We start from the raw sequence: 27306 nt of genomic DNA, 5'->3' as shown, positions 1-27306 counted from the left end.
TGAACACCAAAATCAAAACCAAGAAATTACAATCAATTAGTATCAGTTTGTTTCAAATCCATTCCAGATAAAACACAAAACCATTCCAAACTATATTGAACACAATCCAAAAACAATCGGACCAAGATCCAGAACAAATCCAATCCAATCCACTCTACATTGAAATCGAATTCAATATAAATTTCATCGAAACACAATCCAAATAGAAGATCAATCCAAAGCAAATTCAAATGAAAAATAAATCTAGTCCTATTTTAATCAAATGCACTCTGAATGAAATACATACTTTACCTTGGATCTAATGCAAATCAAATTCAAAAAATAATTTAAATCATTTTATTTAAAATGCTAATTCAATTCCAATGCACACAAAAAAATCTGTTTCAATCCATTTCAATTCTATAAATACAATCCGGTGGCTGGGTTCGATTATTAGTGAATTGCTAACAAGCAGAAGAAGAAAATAATCCTATACAAATATGAACGTAATGCAAATCCAATTCACATATAATCCAAATCTCATCGAAATACCAATTCAAATTCTAGTCCATTCCTTATTCAATGCAAACCTCATCTAATTGAAAACCGGTCTAGGAAGTCCAAATAAAATCATAGTTCGAACCAATGGCAGTCTCAATCCTATTCAAATCTTATCCGATTCCTATCCAGATACAATCAAAATCCATTTTCAATCCATTCTAAATTTTATCCAAATCTTATCAAAATCCAATCTAAGCCTCATACAATCCAAATGTTCTCCAAATTCAAACACAATCCATCTTCAATACAACTGCAATCTGAATTCAAACAAATGCACACGAAATCCCGTTCATTGCATCCTAAAACCCTAACTCGTTTATGGTTGTAAACGCTAATAAATCAGTCAAGATTCCAATTCCAATTCCGAATGGTCAATTCCGAATAAAATCCAAATCAATCAAGCTCGGTCCGAAGTCTTAGACGACCAAGTCCAAATCAAAACAATACGTTTTCTATACAATTAAGTTAATTCATGGAGAAATATAATTATTGAAAGATATCCACACTAATCGAAAGAATTTAAATTGACGACTTCACCAGACGCATATATATGATAATTTGTAAACCATCCACCGTTTAGACTAACCATGTTACAAGAGATTCATTCACCTAAATTATAAATCAGTACTAAATCTGAATTATTTAAAATTCCGAAAGAACAAATTCAAATCCAATCTTTTTTTTTAATAAAAATCCATTTCTAATTCCAAGTTAAACCTTTCTAAAATCTAATCCAAATTCAGTCTGAATAAATTTCAAACTCGATACAAATCTTTCCACATCAGATTCTATCATAATCTAATTCATATTCCAATTTAATCAAAGTTCCGTCCGATAACGATCCAAATCTTTTTCAAAAGTTCATATCAGTGTACCTTCACTTTGGTTAATTATTGAAAACATTTCCACAATGAACATGAGAATCTAAATTCACGAGCTTGCTAGGTTAATAGAATCTCATTGGGAGATTTAGAAATGATCACTGTTTAGACCATATTTTGAAATCTAATTCAAATCAAACTGAAATCAAATCCACATCCACTTCAAATCCAAATCAATTTTGAAATCAATTAAAGCTCATGAAAAATTCCACCCAAATATTTTACAAAAGTCCAGATCAAACACGATTCATTTTCTACACTATCAACTTGATTCATGGACAAACCTAATTATAGAAAACATTTCCACACTAAAATAGAATGTTTTCATGTCCTAAGTGCAGTCCATCGTTTAGACTGACCATGTTACAAAATATCCTATCAAATCAATCTCAATCGTAGATCAAGCTGTACTTAAATACATTAGAAATCTGACAGATCGTGTTCAAACGAAACAATAAAATCCTATCTTGTTCTGAAATTCAATCCAAGACAAATCCAATTTCAAATACGTCAATCCATGTATAAATCCAATTTAATTCAATCCAACTCAAATACAATATAAATCTATTTCAAAACCCAATCAAACTCGAATTTAAGAAAGCGTAGATTAACATCGATCCAAATGTCCTTCAACCTAGTTCATCATGTACGATTCAATTACACACTATCAAATTGATCCATGGACAAGCCTGATTATTGACACATTACCACACAAAACATGCGAATCTTATTTCACGAACTTTCCAAGCTCATATAATCCCATTGAATAATTTGGAAAAGATCACCACAGACCATGTAGTAAAATCCAATTCAAATTAAACCAAAACCACAACTAAGTTCTACTTAATTCAATCTTAATCCAATCTAATTATAATACAAATGGAGTCCACGTCCAATCCAAATCTATTTCAAATTCAATCAAAGCTTATTAAAAATTCGACCCAAATCTACGATCCAATCCAAATAAAAACAATTTATTATCTAAACCAATTAACTTGAATTTATGGACAAACCTAATTATTTAAATTCAAACATTACTCAAAAGAACCCAAATTCGCGACTTTGCCAGGCTTATAGAATACCATTGAATAACTGGGGACAGGTCTTCCGATTAGACTGGCTAAGTTACTATCCATCCAAATCCATCTCAATCGTAAATCAATACCAAATACCTTAGAATACAAAAGATCACGATCAAAGAATTCCAAATCCAATCCTTAATTCAATACATACAACGGTACATATCCGAATACAGTTTAAACTCAATTTCAAATTCAATACAATACAATCTATTTCACATCCAATCCGAAATCAAATTTATATTCGAATTCAATCAATAAGGTACCAGTCAAAACGATTAATGCAAGAGATGGCGTTTTTTCAATGGTAGTAAAATCGAAATTGCATCACTATTAAACTACTAATCAGTGCAAACTAAGTGCAGGAGATAATCTTTTCACCTCATACTTCATTCCTTATCACTACTTTCTTCTAAAACACCACCATTTTCCATAAATTTGCAAAATACTTGATTTTCCCATACATTTTATCGATTTCCAACTACCATTCTTCCATGAGCTCATGGTGAAAATTTTGAAAATCTCAGAACATAGAGTAGCAGGCTTAACAACACAGATAGAAACGCCGGTATCGCCACTCAGTGACGAGTACCGTAAACATGGTGCACGGAAGGTTGTTGTCTACACTTTTCACGGCTGCTGCACCCTGGAAGTGAATGTCATCGAAGTAAACAGTCGGTCCCTTATTCAATCCTTTTGACTATGTACTAACAGTTACGATTTATATCCAGATGCTCAGATTAATATATGGACAAGCCTAATTATTGAAAACATTTCCACACTAAACATGAGAATCTTAATTCACGAGCTTGCCAAGCTCATAGAATCCCTATGGATAATTTGGAAACGATCACTGGTTAGGCTGACCATGTTGAAAATTTTAATTCAATCACAACCAAATCAAATCTGTCTTAATTTTATATAAATCCAATCCACATAAATTTCAAATCTAATTCACTTCCATTCCAATATAAATAATTTTGGAAGCCAATTAAAGCTCATTCCGAGTCTTTTACGACCAATTTATATTAAAACATTCATTCTCTACCATCAAGTTAATTCATGGACAAAACAAATAATTTAAACATTCTAACATTACACAATATAATCCAAATTCACGACCTTGCCAGGCTCATGAAATCCAATCTTAAGTCAATACTAAACTTGAATACGCTTGAAATCTAACAGACCATGTTCAAACAAAATGACTCCTAATCCAATCCTTATTCAATTCTGATCCAAGTCATACCTATCTCAAATCTAATCCAAATTCAATTCCGAAACCGTCAATCCAAATACAATTTAATCCAATCCAAATACAACACAAATCCAATTCAAATTCGAATTCAACCGAAGCACAATCAGAAATCTCTTTGCTCAAGTCTATCAGCATAGAGATTCAATTTCCATACAGTTAAAAATAATTCATGTATAAGCCAAAATATTGAAAACTTGACACACTAAACATGAGCATCTAAGCTTATATAATTTGGAAATGATCACCATTAAAATAGACCATGTTTTGAAATCAAATTTAAATAAAACTGAAATCGCAACCAAATCCAATTAAAGTTAATCGAAATCCAAATCCAGTTCACATACAATCCAAATCCACTTGGGCTTATTCCGAAATCGACCTAAATCTTTTATTACCATATTCAAATCCAATAAGATTAATTCTATCAAGTTAAATCATGGACAAAAATTGAAAACATTTCTATATGACATAAGATAATTTGAATTCATGACTATGCCAGATTCATATAATCCAATCAAATAATTTGGAAACGGTTCATCATTCCAAATTCAGTCCTTTATCAATTCTAATCCAAACCAAACTTATTTCAAATATAATCCAATTTTAATCCCGAATCCTTCAATCCAAGTTCAATATAAATCCAATCTAAATTTAATACTAGTCTATTCCACATCCAATCCAATCCTATCCAATCCAATTCAAATTCGAATTCAACCACCTCAGTCCGAATCCGATTCAAAACTTTTGCGACGAAGTCCAAATCAGTTATGGTTCATTTTCTATACGATTAAAATAATTCATAGACAAGTCTAATCATTGAACATTCCATCCAATCAATTCATTCCGAGTGTGCCTCCATTCCAATCCAGAAGTCCTAAATAAATCATTTTTAGAGTTCAAAGCGTGTCTCAATGGAAACAAAATCCGATTATTAAATCTTTTCGAAACTGTTCGATTTAAAATACAATTAAAATAAATCAGAACAAATAACCTTTTAGGCCATCCAGGTGCCAAGCAGGATAAGATCTCATCTAGCACTCCGTCTATTTCCACCGGATGCTTATTCTTGATGAGTTCCGTCTATCTCCACCGGAACCCAATTATTGAGCATTCTTAAGTTTCGCCTATTTCCATCGAAACTTTAATTGCTTTGGGAGCTAAATTGCGCCATTGTCGCGACCGGTCTGTTTTCAATCCGGTTTTAATGAAATAGCAACAGTAGAAGGCCACAGCCTATCCACTGTTACCTGACATCACCCTGTTCGCCGCAGTGAGGGTAACTCCATAAAAACCTTTCTGCAGTCACCAACGGCCAGGGTGTTCCGAAATGAGTACTCGGTCCGAGTGCTCAACCAGGCTCCATCCGAGCCAACAAGCGGGCTCCGTCCGAGCCACCCAGTGGGCTGCATCCGAGCCACCAAGCGGGCTCCGTCCGAGCCACCCATCGGGCTCCGTCCGAGCCACCCATCGGGCTCCGTCCGAGCCACCCATCGGGCTCCGTCCGAGCCACCCATCGGGCTCCGTCCGAGCCATCAACTGGACTCAGTCCGAGCCTTCAACCCTGATGCTGGTTCTCCGACCAGACATCATCCGCATCCGTCAATAAACTGAAGCTATCTTCGGTCCATACACGACTCTTTATGCACATACCGAACAAGGTGCTATAGCGATAGGGGAAACATACGTTTACTTGGGACTCAGACATACGTTCGCTTCGATCTCTTGTTTTTTTTTCGTCAGACACACGTTCTTTTTTTTTCCGCTTAGCATTGAGGTGGGTATGCAATGATACTCGATTATTTGCTAAAGTATGTCTGGAATGAAAACTGTTTTATTTTTTCATTCTGTTCATTTTATCTTATTAATAAATTCAAATTACTGTTGCAGCTATTATTCCTACAGACGTCTTCGGTTTCCTCTTGTTCTTGACCAGGGTCCAGGAGGCGTCATCCCCCTCTATTTCCCTGGTCTGGTGCGGCTGAGAGCTCTCAGCCTGCCGTAACCCCTTACCATCGTCTTTCCTGGGGGGACCTTTCCAGGTCCTTCCTCCCCCGGTATTGGAGGTGCCTGGCCGCGGTTCAGCTTCCCAGCCCCACTACCCTTGTTCGGGGTAGTAACCCTCCGCGTTTTGGAGCGGCCCCCAGGGAGCTCATCCCCGTTTTTGTGTCTGCTCCGTTGGACCCGCACGTACCCGCAAATACTTGAGCCTCAGTCTGGGTAGGCTTTGGTACCACAGTCTACGCTGGCACGCCCTCGGTCGATTCGACCTTGCCCGAGTCCGCGAATCCTTGGGCCTCAGTCTGGGTAGACTTCGACTCCACGGATTTCACGGGTTTAGACTTGGCCGTCCCGACCGCCCTCTTCAGCTTGGCGTCCAACATCGACTTTCGAAGTTTCTGCAAGCTCTTCTTGAGGTCCTTACTGATATTATGCTTCGATGACGCAAAGTCGATGATGGCGTCCAGCTGTTCCATCGCCACCTCGAAGGCCGAAAGCCCATCGCGTTTACGGTTCATCGTCTTCACAAGCCATGGGCCGTCTATAACCTCTACCGGCGTAGCCTGGGAGATGGTTAAGTGACCCACGCTGGCGCTGCGCACCGAGCTGCCGACTATTGCTTTTAGCCTCCTAGGCGGAGACCTGAACAACCCACCTCTTGCGAAGGGGTTATCACCTACACTAGTACCACTAATTAAATTGAAGAATTGACTTGGTTTTCCATTCTGGTCACACGAGTCATTCGGAAAAAGAGGTCCACCACGCCAGAGCCCAGCATGACGCGGTAAGGGACAATTACTGTATGTATGTGTGCGCGCGTGTGTTTTTTTTTTATTTTGTATTTACAAGGATTAAAGGCCATCAAAAATCTGCGCGACAGACACCTCAAGGGCGAACAGGGCTGGGATCCTTTCCGACCTGCTAAAAATGTGCCTCCCGGATAAATCCGGGTGCCACATTCTCCTTGCCTCGATCCCCCTGGGACCACGGATGCTGCGTGGGGATTGCACCAAACTTCCTGACTCGAATCCTCCTGACTACCCCCGGCGTCGAGGGTGGTCCACCAGTTCCGGTGAAGGAAACTTCTGCACTGGTGGTGCCCCGACTATCGGCGGCTATCGCAGGGGACGCTTTCACGCATTGCGCCGACTTCGTCTTCGGGTGCCCTACGTACCCGATTCGCTTTTTTCTACTTTCTTCTGCAGGTTGGCTGTTCGAGTGTCGAGGTAGGTCCGACGATTCCTTACTTACTTACTTATGGATCCTGTAAACCTCCGGTGGTACAAAGGGCCGACTTGAAAGATCTCCATCCTGAGCGTTGCCCGGCTATCGCTTTAACCTGTTGCCAGGTTAGATTTCGGTCGACTTCTTTTATTTCTTTATTGAGGCTTTGCCGCCATGAGCCTCTGGGTCTGCCTCTGCTGCGATGTCCCGCTGGGTTCCAGTCCAATGCTTGTTTACAGATTTCGTTTCCGCCCCTACGTAGAGTGTGACCGACCCAGCCCCACTTCCGATCCCGAATTTCTGTTGCTATCGGCAACAGATCTGGTGACAACGACAATGGAGCTCGTTGTTTGAGATCCAGTTGTGAGGCCACCAGGCCCGAATTATATACCGCAGGCATCTGTTAATGAACACCTGCAGCCGTTGAGTGTTCTCCACTGATACACACCATGTTTCGCTAGCATATAACAGCACAGATTTCACGTTAGAGTTGAAAATTCGTATTTTGGTACGTTCACTTATCTGGCTGTTTTTCCAGATATTTCTTAAACTCGCAAAAGCAGCCCTTGCTTTCTTGATCTGTGCGCCTATGTCGATCTTGGTACCGCCGTCTGACGCCATTTGGCTACCAAGATATTGGAAGCTTTCAACATTCTCCACTGGTTGCCCGGCTACTGTGAAACTGGAAGGAGTCACCGTGTTTACATCCAACGATTTGGTTTTGTTGACGTTGATGACTAAACCTGCCGAGGAGGAGCGCTCGGCAAGGTCGTTGAGCTTACTCTGCATATCAGAGCGCCGTTGCGCGAGGAGTGCAACGTCATCAGCCAATTCGAAGTCGTTTAGGTGCTTCATGGTTATAGGCTGCCATAACAGCCCGCGGTTTGGTTCACGGTCAATCGCATCTACCAGAATCTCATCGATTACGATGAGGAACAGTAACGGTGATAGAATACATCCTTTCCTCACACCAGCTACGACTCGGATAGGGTCGGACAGGACCCCATTGTGCAGCACTCTACACGAAAAGGCCTCGTACTGTGCTTCGATGAGGCCGATAATTTTCTCAGGAACCCCCTTGCGTCTCAGGGCGCCCCACATATTCTCGTGATTGAGACGGTCGAAAGCTTTTTCGTAGTCAATGAATACCAAGTAAAGGGACTCTTGGAATTCGTTGACCTGCTCCAGAATTATGCGGAGCGTGACAATATGGTTCACACAGGATCTTCCGGCACGGAATCCGGCCTGCTGCCGCCGGAGAGTCGCATCGATCTTCTCCTGAATTCGGGCTAGGATAATTTTGCACAGAACTTTGAGAACGGTACACAGCAACATAATGCCTCGCTAGTTATCGCATACAGTCAGGTCACCCTTTTTGGGCACCTTCACTGAGATACCTTGCATCCAGTCGACCGGGAAAGTTGCGGTGTCCCAGATATTACGAAATAAACGATGCAGTAGTTGAGCGGATGTCATGGGGTCAGCTTTGAGCATCTCGGCTGATATGCGGTCGACCCCTGGGGCTTTATTCGATTTCATGCTTTGGATGGCTGTTTGAATCTCTAGCAGTGATGGAGCTTCGGTATTAACGCGTGTTATATGTCGGATCCTAGGCAGATCATGCCGAGGTGGTGATGGCCTGGCTGGCACTTGAAAAAGTTGTTCGAAGTGCTCGAACCAGCGTTTCAGCTGGTCAGTTGGGTCGATCAATAACTGATCATTCGCGTCTTTCACAGGCATCGTTGCATTCATCTTCGCCCCGCTTAAGCGTCGTGCGATATCGTAGATGAGGCGAATGTCCCCAGTTGCGGCGGCTCTCTCTCCTTCGTCGGCCAGAGAGTGTGCCCACGCTCGCTTGTCCCGTCGACATGAGCGTTTTACTTCCTTCTCAAGAGCCGCGTATCGTTGACGCTAAGAGCCGCGTATCGTTGACGCTCTATCGCGGCTTTGGCTTCTCTTCGATTCCGGTTGGCAGAAAACTTCCGGTTCACCGGAAAACTTCCGGTTGCGTCACGACTCTGCTTACCGAATTCCACGTGTCTTCCTCGTGACACATTCGCTCTGCGATATTATCCGCCCTTGGGACAGGCATTTCTCTACGAATTTCCGCAAACCGCGACTCCGGCGTCTCTTCAACATTCTCACATTCTGGACATAACGGGGAATTGGTGTGTTCGAACCGATGTAAATACTTCCGAGGGAAAATTGTGAACGAAGTGCACAAGCGGCGGGAATCATCAGTGGCGGATTCAGTTATTTTGAAAGCGGGCGATAGTAAAAAAAATCTTGTTTGTTATCATTGCGGGAAGCCTGAGGCTGACTGAGGCTGAGGCAACTATCTGCAGAACATATTGCCAACGAAGCCGGTGCAGGAGACGCCCTTTGAGACTTGGTACGGGACTAAGCCGGACATGAGTATGATCCAGGTGTTCGGTTCGGAGGCGTACGTGTTCATCCCAAAGGAGAAGCGGTCAAAGCTGCAGCCGAAGGCGACAAAGATGACGTTCGTTGGATACTCCCAGTAGCACAAAGCGTGGCGTTTTAATGAGTTGAAGACAAACAAATCCATTTTTAGTCGAGATGCTCGTTTCTTGGAGTTGGGAGAGAAGGTTCCGGATGCGATTGATGATGATGTGGTCGAGTTGCCGCAGGTACCAGCGAAGTCAAATAACACCGAGGAGCAGGAGGAGTTGGATGCATCCGACACGGAATCCATCGACAACGGTGAAGATGAAGAAAATTTCCGAGGTTTCTATGAGGAGCAGCTGGAACACGGAGTGTGTATGAAGATGCCAGTGGAAGCGATGTGCCATGCAAGGATGACGATAATATTTCGATTCGCATCCAAGAGGAGCAATTCGCAGATACACCTCGCCGTTCTGAAAGGTCAACGAAGGGAGTTCCACCTGAACGTTACATGGCTGATGGCTCACTTGATACTTGATGGGCTACAGCTCTTCGATGAACCTACGCCGAATGGAGTATCCTTCTCCACTGGACCAATCGCTTCCAGTCGCCCTGAACATTGAGCGCCCTCAGGTCCTCTTCAATTTCAAGAAGCCATGGTGTACGCGGCCTTCCGAGGAAACCTGTGGCCCCTTCCGGGTTCTCTATTTAATATTATCTTCGTTTGACGTTCTTCCGACCTACGAACAACGTGTCCAGCCTACCGTAGTCTGCCGTGTTGTATAAGCTTAATAATATCCAGCCCTTTATACACCTGGTACAATTCGTGGTTCGTGCGACGCCGCCAGATGTCGTTTTCCTGTTTATCGCCGAGTATTGACGGCTGCACCTTATGTTCAAACACTTCGAAAGCTCTCTGATCAGCCTCCTTTAACGTCCATGTTTAATGGCCGTATAAAGCCATCGGAAGAATCAGAGTAGTATACAGCGCGAATTTTGTCTTCGTTTGCAGATTACGGGACTTAAGTTGGTTACGAAGTCCGTAATAAGCCCTATTTGCAGCTGCAATGCAATACGCCTTTTCACCTCGCGGGTAACATCATTATCGCACGTCACTAATTTTCCAAGATACACAAATTATTCTACCTATGTCAGCAGGAAGAACCACGGAGCTATCAAGAGCTGCCTGAGTGGTTCGGAGAGTGGCCCAATGCACAGTGGTTCGCTCCAGAACAAAGGTTGGCCAAAACCTCAAAATGTCCCTAAAAATATCCCTCATATTTGTATTATGGTATTTTGATGGTTTTTGTTACATACAAACTTGAACATGGAAGTTGGAAGCACTACTTTGGCAATATACAGCCGTTTTAAGCATCTCTGTGAATAGTAAATACTTTCATTTTACTGCTAAATTCGTATTTTGAAAACAGATTGACTTGCAACAAAGACGATCTCACTTGCCATAAAACTAGTCAATACTATTCCATTTAATTCCATTACTTGATTGTTACTTCAAAGTTACGTATTTCGACTTCAACAGTAAGGCCGTCTATGGTTTTCTTACTTGATTCAAGTTGTGGAATTAAATGGGATAGTACAAACTCGTCTTATGAAAAGTGAAAAAAGCTATAAATAATTTTCGTATCAAAAGACTTGCTTGCTGAATACTGGCTGTGCATGTGCTAAGACAAATAATTTTATTTGGAACATCCACAATTATGGAATATTTTTGACAAAAAGTTGTATTTGAAAAGAATCAATTAATTTGAATGACAAACGAACAACTTTTAGTGCAACTGTGTACTTACATTTGAATTCTTCATAATCTCAGGTTTTTCCTTGCTCTTTTTAAAGAATCTGTCTTTTCTATAAGAGAATAGTTAGAATAATATATTTCCACAAATATGAGACAGTTCAGCTTTTCAGTTCAAATCTCAGTACCAACATTCTCTATTGCTGGCAAGAAGAGTGTGCTGCATTTTAGCTCGAGCTCAAACATTAGAACTTGAAACTCTTGATATATTGAAGAATCATGTTGATGACAAAGTATTGAACAATACCAATTTCCAATACTAAGAATTTTCATTTCATTTTCTGCTTTAGAAAAGTGTTCAACATGATTACGTATTTTGGATTATTAGACATAAACAAAATCCCAACAATAAAAGTCATGTGAAAAGAATATAAAACTGGCAGTTTCTCGGATGTCAGGAGAAAGTAGAAAAATGGAAAAATAAGAAACTTTGTGTGTGGTATCTTCTAGTCGTTTGGGAATAAAACTACCCAATAATTACACTTAAAACAGCAATAAAAGTATTCAAATAAAGGTATATAAAATGATTCCGTCATTGCATAATTATGCTACGAGATCATTCCATTTTTCAGCTTTCATATAATGCTTTCATTACATATGTTTTAAATATTATATAATTATATCGAACGTTTCAGTCTAATTAATTTAAAAAAGGGCATTTTAAGGTTCTTGTGAACAAAAAATACGCATTTGTAAGGTAACAGACCAAAAAATACTATACACATTTCAAACAAAAACGTTAAAAAACCAACTTATCGCAACTTTTCGCAAAACAAAATAGTGATTAATAGAAAGCTATTGCTTTAAGCTTTTTAATGATCATAGAATCATTACGGGCACTCAAAGGCGCCTATATTTTTGGAGCAGTTCAATCTGAAAATTGTGAGTATTTAAACTAATTTTGTATTCAAAGTTAACTAAAATTGAGTTCTGTCATCAATATTTGACATAGACATACTATTTAAGATCCTGACAATGCAGTCTTGAAATAATATTGGAGTTAGCGATGTAATTGAAGCCGTACGATGCTGATCTAAACGCCTTGTCAAACAGCGTTTTTATTCGAAAATCATCATTTATGTTCCATTCAAAATAATGTAACAAAGTCAAAACTCAACAGAACTACTTCAAATTTTGAATTTGAATCACGTAAGTATTCTATAAAATGAGAAAAATATAATTCTGACGGAAACACGAATTTCTATTTTTGAGGTTTTGGCTGCTCTCGAACCATTGTGCAATGGAAGGCTGCCATGAACGACGAGTTGAAGTCTATGCAGCAGCTGAAGGCTTGGGAGTTGACGACTTTGCACCAGGGAAGATGATAATCGGATGCCGCTGGATCTACAAAAAGAAACAGGATGAGCATGGTCATCTTACACGGTATAAGGCAAGAATAGTTGCGCAAGGTTTCAATCAACGGCCGCACGGCTTGGATTACGACGAGGTGTTCGCTTCTGTAGCGAAGCAGGTAACGCTGCGGATGCTGTTGACTATCGGGCATTTACGGATTGAAGCCCAGGGTTTGGAATCAAAAGCTGACTGACGTTCTGAAGCGACTTGGTTTCAAACAGGCAGACGCTGACCCCGGTTTGTACGTGCAAAAGCGAAATGGCAGCACAGTGTACATCCTAGTTTATGTTGATGATATGCTGATCGTCAATTCCAACAAGGAATACGATGGAGTTGTGAAGGCTTTGGCAGGAGAGTTCCAGATAACAACGCTTGGGGAGGTGAAACATTTTTTGGGTTTGAGAGTGACGAAGAAGGACAACGCCTACTGCTTGGACCAAAAATGCTACATCGACAAGTTGGTTGGACAGTTTGGACTGACGTAAGCCAAAGGATCACGGATTCCCACGGGTGTCGGATATCTACAGCGAAAGGAGTTGTCGGAGAGTCTGCCGAACAACAAAAAGTTCTAGAGCCTCGTCGGAGGTTTGCTGTATTTTTTATCCGTCAATACCCGGCCTGATATAGCCATAAGCACGTCGATTCTTGGAAGGCAGGTAAGCAAGCCAATGAATGTGGACTGGACGGAGGCAAAGAGAGTGCTGCCTTATCTGAGGGTGACAAGCGAATTGAAGCTGGAAGTGGGTGCCAAAAAAGGAGAACTTCAAAGGTTTGCGGACGCGGACTAGGCCGGAAATGTGAAGGACCGTAAAACAAATTCGGGCTACTTGTTCCGTTCCGTTAATAACTGTGGAAGTGCTGAATGAACATTAAGCTGCGAGGCGGCTCTGTGCCAGTGTGGGGATGTAATGCCAAGAAGAAGAAGAAGAAGAATAGAGCTTGCTGACGTTTAAGCCCGCAGTCCACTGTTTGTCATAATGACAAATATTTGTCAAGTTGATCCGGACATCTATCAAACCGATTAGAAATCGACATGGATATCAGGCTGACTTGACAAATATTTGTCATTATGACAAACAGTGTACTGATAGCTTTAGTCATCTTTCTCTTGCACGCGCACAGAAAGATTGGGTTTTGATTTCATCGGGAAACGCTTCCGAACACACTTAAAATAAATCGCAGATTTCTGTGAAATTTCACCGAAATCTCAGCAGCAGAACTGTTCGGTGAATAATTTTACAGCTTCTTTGTGGTTTTGACAGTTGAACAAAGAAAAAATCGCCGAAAATTTTGTGAAATAATTACCGAACAAATCTGCTGTTGAGATTTCGGTGAATTGAAGCAAAATTCACCGAAATTTGTGAAATGATTTAGGTGTGAAGCGTTTCCCGATGAAAACAAATCCTATCCTCCCCATGCGCTTGATAGAGAAGGATGAGTAAACGTCAGCAAGCTCTATGAAATAAAAGCAATATAATGCACAGGACAGTTTTACACTGAATAGAACCCCAAGAGTTCATTCCCATACGCTTTTTATCTAATCTTCAGGCGGATTACCACCGACATCGACTAATGTTGACTTGAAAAATCTTATAGATCAGTGCCTGCAATAGCTATCAAATCCGATGTGTAAAATGATGCTAAAATGTACGATGTGTAAAATGATGCTAAACTTAAGATAAAACTACAGCAGCTTTTTCGATAATGTATATAATATTGAAGATGTGTTGTATAAAACACATAATTGAAGATGTCCTTATGTAAGAGATAGCGGAATTCAAAACTTTCTTTCATGACGCCTCGAAAATTCAAACTTTTTTAGACACCAGCTATACAATGCCTTTTTTCTTAAAATATGGTTTATATTTCAGAAGAAAACGATATTTAAGGAATTATGGCTTGTGTCAACTAAAATTCATGAAGTAAAATCAAATATAGTATATTAACAATATAGTCCACTTCGTTATTCTTCATACATTTGGCAACGGACAGCACAATCACACCATCTTGCGTCACAAAAGGCAACTAACGCCTGAAAACGATGGCCAAGGGGTGCGAGGATTGCAAAAATTACACTAATTTAACATTTTTTAACTATTTGAATTACATTTTTCGAAAATTTATTTTTGAACTCAGAAATCAAAATTTTGAAATGTTATACCACAGACAAACAGACATAACACATTGAACACTTGCTCTGTCACACTTGCTTGTCAAAATCATCGTCGTGCAAACACTAACGACATCTGTTGATTTCAGTTAGTTGGGCAAATCACGAACCAGATGGCGATAGTGAGCAAACGTCAAACTCGAGCAAATCCGATGCGCGCGCCACGAGTGGTCGATTGGCCAACTAATGATTTTTTAAATTAACCAGTAAATCAGTGAACGATGGAAATTTTACGAGTGTTATGTCTGTTTGTCTGTGGTTATACAGTATATTGCTTCACACGTTTAAACACCCCTCGGAATGTCTCTTCACTACATTACTTACCTTTTGCGACACCGCGGTGCTACTGTGTTGTCTTTCGATATCAGCCAGAGTGGACTATATTGGTAATATAGTATATTTGGTAAAATCTAAGCGAAGCTCCAGGGTCGAAATATAGGTACATACCATTTCGACTAAAGAATGGGTCACTGACGGCTGTCTGATATCGTTATCTGTATATTTTGAACAATGGATGCATGCTTCTATTGGTCAATTGATTATATTTCATCAAACCAATAACGATATTCAATTCCAAACATGAGCGAAGTTAGGAACACTTTTGCGCGAAATTAGGAACTACCCTTTTATCTTGCGCGGAATAAGGAGCAAACAACGGTCTCTGATTCACAAGCAAATTTTTTTAAAATGGCGGCAAAATTTGCAAGTAACATTTTTTTGAGAACCTAGTAGAATCCTTCGACTACGTGATGCAGTAGCAAATGTTTTTAAATGCCCATTACATGTTTTTTACTAACGTTTTAACTGTCAGTTCTTAAGTGCGCGAAATTAGGATACTTCAGGTACGAGAAAGACAAAATTGTTGCATTCTTTCGATGTTGATAAGGTCAATGAAATCTAGTTTTATGAAAATATTTGAATTAATAAATACAAATATATTTAGGCAATATCAGTACACAAACGTGAAAGTCGCATATCAATAGGAAGAAGAATAAAATATTCGTTAGGGAAGGTATAGTGATTTCTTTTCTGGAAAATTTACAATCTATATAGGGGGAATGACGGCTTTTGCAGGTTTTGTTCTATTATTGGCAGGGGGGTTTTTATGACTGACTAGGCTCAAATTTGGCCTAAACATTCTTTGCATATCAAAGAATATTTGGCCAAATTTCATAAAATTTGGTCGACAAAAACCCCCCTGCCAATAATAGAACAAAAGCTGCCAAAGCCGTCTTTCCCCCTATATAGCCGGGGTTCTGCCAAATCGCACCAAATCATGCATGAAATGGTTAGTAACATAGAGCAAACACCTTCTGAAAAATTATAATCAGTTTTCTTTTCCTTTGCTACTTTTTACTTTATCCGCCGTTCATCTCAGAGTAAATACCTTCTGGAACAAATAGTTACTCACAGAATTACATGTACCCTTGGTTGAGAACCGCTGTCCTACAGGAAAATGCATTTTCAAAATACTAATGCTTTTTTTGTACAATGATTGATGCAGGTCGATGACACCTCGTTGGATGATCTCTCGAGAACACTCGTAGACCTAGGAATGAGTAAGTTAACCCTTATATCACCCCCCGCTGTCACACATGATTTGGATCCCCTTCCCGCAGTATCGATACAAACAATGGATGAGAATCTGTTCAATGTAAGCGATGGAATTTTAACAGATTTTGATTGATATTTTTTATTAATTGTTCATTGATTTATACACAAAGCCTTGTAAATGTAGTACCTATAAATGCAAATATAAATCTCAATTTTACACGATGGAACTCATTTGTTATCGAATCCCGAACGTGATATATCACTAATCCTACTGAGTAAAAGACGCTTTCCGTGTTCTAAAATCTTTATTTCTAAAAAAAGTGAGCTTAACGGGATCCTATTAGCAAGAACTTAACTAGAAGAGCATCATCTTATTATCAGTACTAATTTAAACGATTTTCGTCTTTATTTCAAAGCAAAGTAAAAAAATACAGTGAAAAATACATTGATATAGCTATCTGTACACAGTGAGCATGTTATGGATAACAGGCATAAATCTGTTGCATTTTGAATTGTTCGGTCCGTTCCATTAATGGCTGTCGAACTCACTTTTGCTTTGTATATTTTAAGTGTGATCTGTTTTGTTATGTAAACACTCAGTAAATCAAATAGTACATGAATATATAATGTTTAAAAATAGTTTGTAAAAAATACATATTAAAATGCGGTTTGTGTATGTATGTATGTATCTTCAATCTAACCCCCACTGTCTGGCAGTGGTATTATGGAAGAAAGCTGTCTTTAATAAAGTCAGCTTTAGCCCGGGAGTTAGAAGGTGCTAGCTCTACTGCAGCTCCAGTGACCCATTTCAGACTGCCTGGTAACTCACGTCCAGTCCGAGGTCACTTTCACTAGCAATAAGCCCCGCCTGTTTATGCTACCATTATCAATTGGATAAATGGATCCATAAACAAACTTCCGGATTTTTTTTAATCCAGCGCGCATTTAATTTTGGAATCATATAAAAACATATTGAAACAATCTCACCAAATTGATCCAATCACTTCCACGAACAATTTACTTCACACATCCCCGTATACACAAACGAGTTCGCGCACTTAATTAAGAAATACACTTTATTAAAGTTAAATTCTAAATTTTTCTAGTACATACAAAATATAAACATCAGCCGAATCTGTTTCTTGCGCGAACGAACAAAAACGTGACAGCAAATTCAAAACCAACCATCCGCGCATCATACATATTAAAATGCGGTTTTGCAGAAAAATAAAGTGTAAAATATTCGTGATTTTCAAATTACTTATGTCCGATTTGTACAGAATTCAGATGTGTAATTGTAAGATTGCCTTCAATTGTTAGAAATTCACAATCATTCATTTAACGTAGCCTTTATGCTATTTTAAATTCTCTCTTAGAACTAATACTTTTATCTTTCAAATAGATAAGATGTAGATTTTTCTAAGTAGCCTAAACGATGGCCATTATTCTGCGCTCCGAACTATATATCTACTGTAAAACTTTACGTCAAATGATTCGAATAATTCAAGTGAGAAACTAAATTTAGAATTGATCCGTCCCTAAAATCGTTTGATTTTTGTAAACTAGTCTTATCTTTTTTGTTTTCCATTTCAAACAAATCACTCTCTCACTCTTACTGATCTAATCTGCCTATTCTACGTGTGTGCTATCTAAAACAAAATAGCAAAAATGTTGTAAATTTGAATAACACTCCTTTTTACAATCAAAAAAATAAAACTGTTCAATCGTCTCCAGATGTCCGTATCTCTATTCACTTAGAAAACTTTAGGCACCAACATATATCGCACCTTCGAGCAGTACCGCTGCCATGCGGAATTGTACTTTTTAGCGTTGCGATCGTTGACGCGGACAGCACGTTGAACCAGCAAGGCGACGGTGAACAAAACCGCCAACAGCGGAGGCCAGGCAAAGCGCCAGTAGAGCAGCGGGAGCAGGGCTACGTTCTGCAGGATGTCACCGGCGTAGTTTGGCTGGCGGACGCGACTCCACAGTTTAGCCACGAGCAACCGGCGGCCCTGGAACGTGGGTAGGGTTTCCAAATCTGTAAGGGAAAATGATTTGAAACGTGTTCTGTAATTGAGACAACTTTTTTAAGGAGATGATGGCTACAGAAGGCATACATTATTGTCGAGGTTTAACGAATGGAGGTTGGGGTTTTTTCGAGGTTCACGTTTCAGCAATATTCAAATGTAGATCAATAACGGCGGTCAAGTTCTTATACCTACATAATTAGCAAATAAAATAAGTTAATCAATGCGATTTTGGTTAAAAATCCAAACGCGATGATCGATGGTTGAGATTTTAGAAGGATTTTACTAAAACTTGCAAATGTACATAGTTACCAGTTTTATAAATTGTCTTTTGCAAGGAAACTTGTTACTAAAGTCCGCAGTACACTGTTTGTCATTAATATTTGTCAAGTTTATCCGGACATCTATCAGACTGAATAGAAATCGACATGGATATCAGGCTGACTTAACAAATATTTGACATTATGATAAACAGTGTATTGATAACTTAAATAATTTACGAGTGCCAAACCTTAAAAAAAATATTTTTATTCGCTCGAAGAAAATTCCATTGCATATCATCATATATTGCATGTAACTGCGATCAATTTCAGTTTGTAAATAATAAATTATAACTCGCGCGCGCAAGCACTTTAACCGTTGGAATTCAATGAATCAAAGCAGGAAGAATGTCTTGTTTTCATTTTCTCTTCACACCGATCGCGATCTCGCATCGACCTAACAACCGCATGTATTTTATCAGCTACTATCACAGTAGGTACACACCTTAATGCTAGATAGCAAGCTAGAAGACACGCTGTATGCGTATCTCAGAGCGCCAAAGGTATGCTTCAGTCGCTCTCGCACTCTATTCCAAGCGAAGGTTGTTCACATTCCAATGCAAACAATAATAAAACTAACACGAAGTAAGCGGTTCCTACCGACTCACATCCCCCAACCCGCACTATGAATGCCCTACGATGATTAAAGAAAATATGTTAACACTTACCGATAAATTTTTCGCCAAGTGGATTAAGTCGGTACTGGTACTTGAGCCGATTGCTGGATCGCTTGATGATGAGGCCGACAAGCGCTACGACAGCAATCAATGCTAGCGCCCACGCCGGGACGTCTGTCAACTTGTGGGCGGCCACGTACTTGGGCAACAGGGTCAAAGTGAACGGGAACACGGCATACCGCAGTAGCAACAGGGCGCCAAATCCTTCGCTCTGCAGGTCGAACGAATGCGTCAGATGATGTTCATAGGTGAGCAGGTCCAGAAGATAAAGGATGGTAAGGCTAGCGGCCAAAACTGGGGTTGGTTCATATTCGAGGTTTTTCACGGTGAAAACTAGCTTTTCTAAAAGGGGAAGTTCCTGTTGTTCGGCAAGGAAAACCGGGAAGTGGACATTGCGGTACAAAATGATTGAATTGAAGACCAGCGCGAGAATAACTGAGATATGATAGTGGATCAATTTGAGATTCAACGTGTTAAAGGTGAGAGGATTGATTTCACGTCCGATGAAGAAGTCCGACAGAACCCGTCCGGACTTAGCGTATGGATTCCAGTTTACTTGTGGTACGTAACGAGATTTGACGAAAGCCAGTGCAGCAGTTACGAAGGCATATGCCAAACTAATCATCAACAGCTGATTGTAGCCCTTGCTAACGGTTGAGATCAAAGGGTACTTATAGCAGTATTCAGCGACGAAGACGGCCAGTCCTGTAAATACGGCGCAGGATAATCCGGTGAAAATGTAACTTTGCTGACCGCGTACTTCATCGACTATTTTGACAGCCTTGCCGACGGGGAGTGCTGTAACCATAGCTATTCCCCAGGTGAAGAGGAGAAATATGACTCCAATTTCACGATTGAAGTACGTAGAAACTGCCTTAAATTCGTCCAGGTTAGAAGGTATTCTGAATGTACAGTCCCGATGAGCTACCCCGGAGCAGAAGTGATTCGTTAAGAAGATGAAAGCTGGAACCAGTAAAAGGACCGCCACAGCACCCCAAGTTCCACCGAACTCGCGGAGGTCATGCAACTGTTTTGAAGTACTTCTCCTGGCATAAGATTTATCTCGATTCAATCCATTATCATCTTTGTGGAAACTCTGAAACTCGATCTCCTCTTGGTCAGAGAACTCCTGCGATTCATTGGCCACACTAACAGATCGTGACCCACTGATGCGGCTCCGACCTGTTGTTGTCACGATTGATCTTTGGCTCGTGTTCGGCGTGGTGCTCTTCGCCGGTGAATCTTTCTTGAAGTCATCTTCGTCGTCTAAAATAATCGATAACTGCTTATCTCGCAAGGACTTTTTCAGTACGGGGCTCTTCTCACGCTGCTCGGAAATCCGAATTCGCACAGATCGTCGGGGCTCATCTGGCGATACCTTACTGGTGACCGTATCTTTTACGGCTCGTCGAATCTCGTCTTGCTTAGTAGCATTCGAAGGACGGCCAACCTTCCTGGAGGGAGAAGCCACTTTTGAAGGAGATGCTTTTCGAGCCGGCGAGGCTTTCCGTGCTGGAGAAGCCTTTCGCGCAGGTGATGCTTTTTTCGGCGGCGATGACTTTCTCGCAGGGGACGTCCGCTTTGCCGCCCTGGAAGGTGATGCCTTTCGAGCGGGGGATGCTTTTCTGGCAGGTGGTGGAGACGGGGTTCGATTACGTGCGGTTGACTTTCGCCCCCGTTTGGCTGTTTCTGCCGGACCGGGCACCACTCCGGAACTTGCACTGCCGGTTGCTGATACGCCACCCCTCGTTGCTCGACGACTTTCCATTCTACCAGTTCTGCAAAGAACGGAATACGAAAATTCTGATCAGATCATGAACGATCTTAAAAATAGAATCAAACGAGGTTATCCCGGTTTGCGGCGTAACACCGTATTTTGGCGATTGTATTAGTTAACATTAGGGGTATGCGTATCAAAAACTTTAAAACAAAATTTTAAAATATGCCTAGACTGTTAGTTACACATATAATTATCAATCTGATTTTTGAGATATAACATTTAAATTGAGTATGAATTTGTCGCATATCTATCCCATATAAATAGGAAGCCCAGCAAAGATGGGACAAATATGCGAGTATTGGCATCCAGACTTTAAATAAAATTTATTACCAAATGATCTTACACCTTCCCTTGACCTGATCGAAAGTCTTGTACTAGCAGGCTATCATTTTAAATAAAGAACCAACTACCAATCTTACTTATGATTAAGCGCATTGCACTTAGGTAGCGATGCTTCAAATTTTCGAATGTTTTTTTTGTAATTTATTTATTGTCATAACGGAAGCCTATAGGTTACCCCATATTTTAGGTCAAGGTTTCAGCTTAACAAAACTTAGTTTTGGAATTTTGATGAAATTATCGAAAAAGTTCGCATCGTAGGTACAACATTCGATCCAATTTGATATTATATCTGTTTGTAAGATGATATACCGATTATAATTTGTTCTCACAATAAACTTTATTTCATGTTCAAAATAAAACATCGCAAACCCTTAATAAATATGTTGAGTGAGATTGTTCTCTCGCCAACCAAGTTTAAATTTCCCTCTTCCCAAGTGAGAAGACAGTCGTAGCAGAAAAAACGCGCGTCTCTTCCAAAACAATTACAGGGCACTGGAATTCACAATCTTTTTCACTAGTTTTGTCATCGACTCCACCATACTTACTTTGCAAATCGATGCACCGTCTAGTTCCGAATCAGATGATAATACTTTTATCACGATTTTCACAAAAAATCAGCTATTAATTTCAACTTAACGACACCGAGCACGGAAACAAGCGCTCAAAGAGACGCCATTCACAGAAAATATGTTGCTTGCTGATGTGTGCGACCTAACTCGCATAACAGTTATCAACTATGCTGTATTTAGCGCCGTCATGTTGGTACAGAGACTGTTGGACAAAAGTGCGTTACGACCGGGATGCCAGAATATAGCTGATTATTCGTAACGATTGTAACGTTAAGGTACAGTAGGGAACTATCGAAGGTGAATAAATTTTTCTCGCAGTCCGTACGTTAAACCTCTATCCAGCTTTCCACGCTTGGTAATGGGGGCTTTTCGCTGTGTAAAAATCAATCGGTCACTGTACTGTTTGACACTAGCTGGAGGAAAGCTCACTGGCGTTCCTGGGTGAGGGGAAGGGCAAAAAAGCCTTTTCGCCAGTGAGTTTTCCTCCAGCTAGTGTCAAAAAGTGACCGATTGATTTTTACATACCGACAAGCCGCCATTACCGAGCGTGGAAAGCTGGATATAACTTCGCTAGTAGTGTGCTAGTATATAGGGGCTAATTAGAATAGCGCACTACTAGTGAAGTAAGGTTTTATTACCGTATGGATTGTGGGAAAAAACCAACTTCGATAGTGCAACATTCCTGTTTTCAATTTGATTAGCGATATACCTAAGGCGTGCTGACGTTCCATCATCTGTCTCTTGAACGCAACCAAATCCTACCTTTTCTTTGTGCGTGCAAGAGAAAGATGACAAAATGTCAGCAAGCCTTATTATATGCCACTAAACTAAATATGCATTACTATCCTAATAAACTAATAAATCCTAATAAATTATATGTAATTTGTGAGATCAAATTTTATTTTATTAAATTTGTTTTATAAATGACTTCACCTATGGCATGATGTGATTTCCGTATTCAAGCGTGCCATTTGGGAGATAAAAATTACCTCTAGTCCAAAATCCGACACTTCCCAATTAGTTAATGTTTTATGGGAAAGGATAAGAAAGCATGACCATGATGACCGTGCATTTCGTAGTTGATTGAACAGCACAATCGCATTGCACAGGGAGTGAATGAGTGGGACATGGAATTTGCTTTGCAACCTCAATGTGCAAAACTTGAGAGCTCTAGTATTTTTGAATGATTAATAACGGCGCTGGCTACGTCCTAGCGGTCTATTGGGATTGGGAAGGAATTGACGAGGCAGTTACTCGCCCACTGCAAGCCGATTTATGGGGAAGGATAAAAAAGCAATATAAAAACTATCGTTCATAATATTTCTTTGAACTAGTTTCTCAAATTAAGTCTTTTAAGTCTCTCAAATGGCCTTAAATCTTTTGTGATGATAAAGTTTGCTCCCTCGCGACGCATTCGTGCAACCAATCGCGCAATGTTCCTTGAATCGTCGATTCCACTGTGGGCCCGTCCTTCAAACCGCATGCCGAGCGTACTTAGAGCATCTGCAAAGCTTTTTGGATTGTGCTGATAAAATGTCTGTAAGAGAGCAAAATACTTATTATATAAAGGGGATTTACTGGCCAATACTTTAGTAATTTGTAATTTATTAGTAATAACGTAAACCTGGTAGTTATAAACTATTTTTCAGGTCAAGGAACATACAGTTATTAATTACTTTTAACAGTTGGGATGAACTGTTTGGTATTAACGATTTGAACGAATGAATTATTGGCAATGGCTGATTTTCTACCCGCCGCTATCACATCCAGGCGCTATCGTATATGCGCAAAATAGCCAGCATGAGTTAACCACCTGAAGTTTGTATGGCGAAAGACATCTAACGCGGGTTTTCTCAACCGTAGGAACTTTTCACGACAAACTATTTGGTACCGGTTATGCAGGAGGGTGTCCGCTACTACGCCTACCAAATATTGTTTCGATTAAGGTGCTTATTTTTGAGATATTAAACATTAGATGCCTTTCGCCATACTGATTTCCGAAAGTTAACTCCTAGTGTGCCGCTGTAAGCACGCTCAAAGCAGGCGATTCATTGATATTGATCATCTTCATATTTACCTTATAAATGGCGCGAATATCGACCCACTGATTAAAATATCCTTCCTTGGTAATCATCTTTCTTATGCACTCTTTGGACAAACATGCGCCCAAATCCCAATCGGTCCACGTGGCGAAGGCGACGTTTCCCGTGGGATTTCTGGCATCCGTTTTTGGCAAAACCAGCTTATGCTCGCCGATAACGGTCTTCTGCAGCCATTTATCAAACAATTCCAGACAGGTGTACAGTGGAACGCCATTGTCGACCTGGTCCTGGCGTATCCCAGTCAACTGGGTACAGAAATCACTCAACCTTGGGTTCTCGATGGGCATCACAAATTGGCGGAATTCGGACTCGATTTTTCCGTCGGACAGATTCAGTAGTATCGCTGGAAACTCGATGATTTCGTTCTGCATCCATTTTGGGAGATCTTTCGCTGGCCAACAGGTTGCTTCAAAATCGATGATGATCAGGTACTGGAATGTTTGAACAGAGTGTGAACGTCGAAGTGACGAACCTGCATTTACATGGAACATTTTGACGGCATTTAGGGACCTGTATCATTGAATATAATTATAATATATTACATCAATCAGGAAGATTGAGGCACAACGAATAAACGGAAAGTACTTACTTTGCAAGTTGGAATAAGTCTTTTTGATTTACAACTTTTACAACGGGCATGTTGCAGTTTATAAAAATGTACACATTTTTTGTTTTGTTTTTTAAAATCCAAAATCTTCAACATACGGTTATGTGTGTTATAAGCAATAACGTGATGTAACATTCGCTAACAGTTGATGATGTTTAGCATGTAGGTGGCAGCACACTGTGCGTATTGATTGTAACATTGACATGTGCTGCCATCTACATGATACATATCTACAACACGCTAAGTTTTACCTACTAAAAATAAGGACTAAATCAACTCACAGAGGAACTCACATTTCATCGAATGACATTTGGTCGGAAGGACCTTACACTGCTAAAAAAAGTTTACACACAAAAGACTTTGAAGTATGCTCTTTTGACTATAAAGTATTCAATTATGACTTCAAAGTACGCTCTTTCGTGGTAGAATGGGACTACACACAAAAAGGAATAAATATTATGTATAATTATGACTATCTTTTATTAATAAATGATTAAAATTTATGCATAAAAACAGGAAAGTGTGTAAAACATATCCTTTTTATGCATCAAATTTTACTCCTTTTGTGGGTAGTCCCTGGGACGGGACTTGCAAAGAGGAAAAAATGTAACTTCATCTGCAACCAGCAAGCGCTGTCACGAATTGTCAGATGCAACCAGCACCCTTTTGTGTAAAAGTATTGGTATCCCTCAAAAAGTATTCCGAATGATTTTGTTTTACGAGTACTTTTTCACTTTGAAAAGTATTCTAGAAAAGCCGGACAGCTTAATATTGAACTGTTATGAATACGTGTTTTATTTCCGAAAGGAAAATCTTTATAAAAATAAGTTTACAAATCCATAAATCACAAACACTTTTATTGTGCTCAGAAGATTCTACCCGGGATTTAGGTGAAACACTCAAGGAAACAGTTGAGAATCGATGATCAACTGTGATGAAAAGAAGAACATGTGTCAACACAAGGAAAAAGAAGCCGTCTTTGCAGGTCTCGTCTCAGGGTAGTCCCATTCTCCCGCGAAAGAGTGTATTTCTGCCCAAAAGAGCATACACGCAAAAAAAATGTTGCGGTCGAAACTTGTTGCAATCGCAGTAGTCATTGACTTTGAATAAGCATTCATTCTAACCGGTCGTTTTTCATTTCACTGCAAAAAAACTACCATTCCAAGGGTTAATTTAAGAATACGCACCGACGATTTTCAGCAGACAACAAACCCGTTTGATTTTACCATGCGCGCAATAAAAATCAACTGTGGTCCTGGTGGAATGTTGTTGCATGAACTGAATCAGTGGTGAATTTGGCCGAATGCGTGGTTAACTTAACTGAAAATTTGTGGTTGTTTTAAAAACATGGCGTAGTCTACAAAATAGTAACCGTTACCATGGAATTTTTCTCAGTGTACTTTCAGCTGTGCGTGTACGTCACAGATTACGTGATTACGTCGAATGGACATTTGGTCGAAGGGACATTTAGTCGAAATCTAATCCACTAGAGACGTAGCACCGACGAACCGACGTGTCACTAGCGCTCTCTCAGAGACAATCGTCTCATGCTTTTTGATGCTTTTGCTACTCTATATCAAGTGATATAGCTCATAGTCTGGACGGCACATATTGTGGTGTTGCTAATAATCACATAATTATTGCTCCATTCGATTAATGAAAAAGCAAAAACTGCCGCTATGAAATGAATAGATAGCGCCACCGTAGACCAGTTCCTTCAAAACCTCTCGCATGTTAACCTACATATACAGTAGCGCCTTTGTTTTGATGCGGTAAGTGCAAAATGAGTTACCTAAAATAATCCATTGTCCAAAGAATGAAGGGTTCATAAAAAGTGAAGGGTTGCATCAACGATACGACCGCAAATCGAACGTAGAATTGGGTATAGTGCGATAGTGTACCAATATAAAAGATATTTTAGTTACTAGATAAAGATTGCATGGATTTTCCTTCTTTGACATTTAGCTCCCCTATCCTCGCCAGCAAAAGATGTTCCGGACAGCGACGACAGCGACAATCTTTATCTAGTAACTAAAATATCTTTTACCAATATAGTCCACTCTGGCTGATTTGAAGAGACAACACAGTAGCGCTGCGGTGTCAGAAAACGCAATCAATGTAGTGAAGAGACATTTCGAGGGTGCTTAAACGTATGATCACAGACAAACAGACGTAACACTTCTCATTTCAACATCGCTCACGTGTTTAACGTTTGATTTAAATACATCTGTGCTACGAAAAGATATTTTAGTTACTAGATAAAGATTGTCGCTGTCGTCGCTGTCCGGAACATCTTTTGCTGGCGATGATAGGGGAGCTAAATGTCAAAGAAGGGAAATCCATACGATTTGACAGCTTGGTACCCAACATGTTCTGGACAGCAGAACATAGGGAACCGAAGCGACAATCTTTATCTAGTAACTAAAATATCTTTTGTGCTACGCGATTGTGTCAAGAGAGGCGCTGATCACAGACAAACAGACGTAACACTTCTCATTTCAACATCGCTCACGTGTTTAACGTTTGATTTAAATACATCTGTGCTACGAAAAGATATTTTAGTTACTAGATAAAGATTGTCGCTGTCGTCGCTGTCCGGAACA

At 40.1% G+C, this 27306-nt stretch overlaps 3 protein-coding genes across 4 annotated transcripts in view; 1 reads left to right on the top strand and 2 right to left on the bottom strand.

Annotated features, from left to right (window-relative positions):
* The window catches only part of LOC134223403 (augmin complex subunit dgt6), a 35128-nt gene extending 18625 nt beyond the window's left edge, over positions 1-16503 (top strand). For both annotated transcript variants that reach the window (XM_062702538.1, XM_062702539.1), the window contains exon 4: positions 16227-16503. In XM_062702538.1, the coding sequence (XP_062558522.1) occupies positions 16227-16409 (183 nt within the window). In that variant the 3' untranslated portion in view covers positions 16410-16503. The remainder of the gene's footprint in view (positions 1-16226) is intronic.
* A 59-nt stretch (positions 16504-16562) lies between these two features.
* On the bottom strand, positions 16563-22160 carry LOC134223404 (lamin-B receptor-like). Its single transcript, XM_062702540.1, has 3 exons — positions 21971-22160; positions 19295-21081; positions 16563-18317 (listed from the first exon to the last, which is right to left on the bottom strand). Exons 2-3 carry the CDS (start codon positions 21069-21071, stop codon positions 18031-18033), a joined length of 2064 nt encoding a protein of 687 aa, XP_062558524.1. The 5' UTR covers positions 21072-21081; positions 21971-22160; the 3' UTR covers positions 16563-18030.
* Positions 22161-23300: 1140 nt separating this feature from the next.
* Positions 23301-24830, bottom strand: LOC134227744 (3'-5' exonuclease Snipper). The gene is made up of 3 exons (XM_062709408.1): positions 24686-24830; positions 24072-24606; positions 23301-23531 (listed from the first exon to the last, which is right to left on the bottom strand). The coding sequence occupies exons 1-3, from the start codon at positions 24733-24735 to the stop codon at positions 23325-23327; spliced, it is 792 nt and encodes a 263-aa protein (XP_062565392.1). The 5' UTR covers positions 24736-24830; the 3' UTR covers positions 23301-23324.
* Between the last annotated feature and the right edge of the window lie 2476 nt (positions 24831-27306).

The sequence above is a fragment of the Armigeres subalbatus genome, chromosome 3, assembly GCF_024139115.2.
Source record: "Armigeres subalbatus isolate Guangzhou_Male chromosome 3, GZ_Asu_2, whole genome shotgun sequence".
In the NCBI taxonomy this organism is placed as follows: Eukaryota; Metazoa; Arthropoda; class Insecta; order Diptera; family Culicidae; genus Armigeres; species Armigeres subalbatus.
Note: the sequence above shows the minus strand (reverse complement) of the source record. Positions and strands in the feature narration are given on the sequence as shown.

Excerpts from the sequence above, each read along its gene's own strand:
- LOC134223404 (XM_062702540.1), bottom strand. The coding sequence starts at position 21,071 with ATGGAAAGTCGTCGAGCAACGAGGGGTGGCGTATCAGCAACCGGCAGT. Across the intron at positions 18,318-19,294 it reads ACTTGGCGAAAAATTTATCG|ATTTGGAAACCCTACCCACG; the intron begins GTAAGTGTTAAC and ends TTTCCCTTACAG.
- LOC134227744 (XM_062709408.1), bottom strand. The coding sequence starts at position 24,735 with ATGCCCGTTGTAAAAGTTGTAAATCAAAAAGACTTATTCCAACTTGCA. Across the intron at positions 24,607-24,685 it reads GACTTATTCCAACTTGCAAA|GTCCCTAAATGCCGTCAAAA; the intron begins GTAAGTACTTTC and ends TCAATGATACAG. Across the intron at positions 23,532-24,071 it reads ATATTCGCGCCATTTATAAG|ACATTTTATCAGCACAATCC; the intron begins GTAAATATGAAG and ends GCTCTCTTACAG.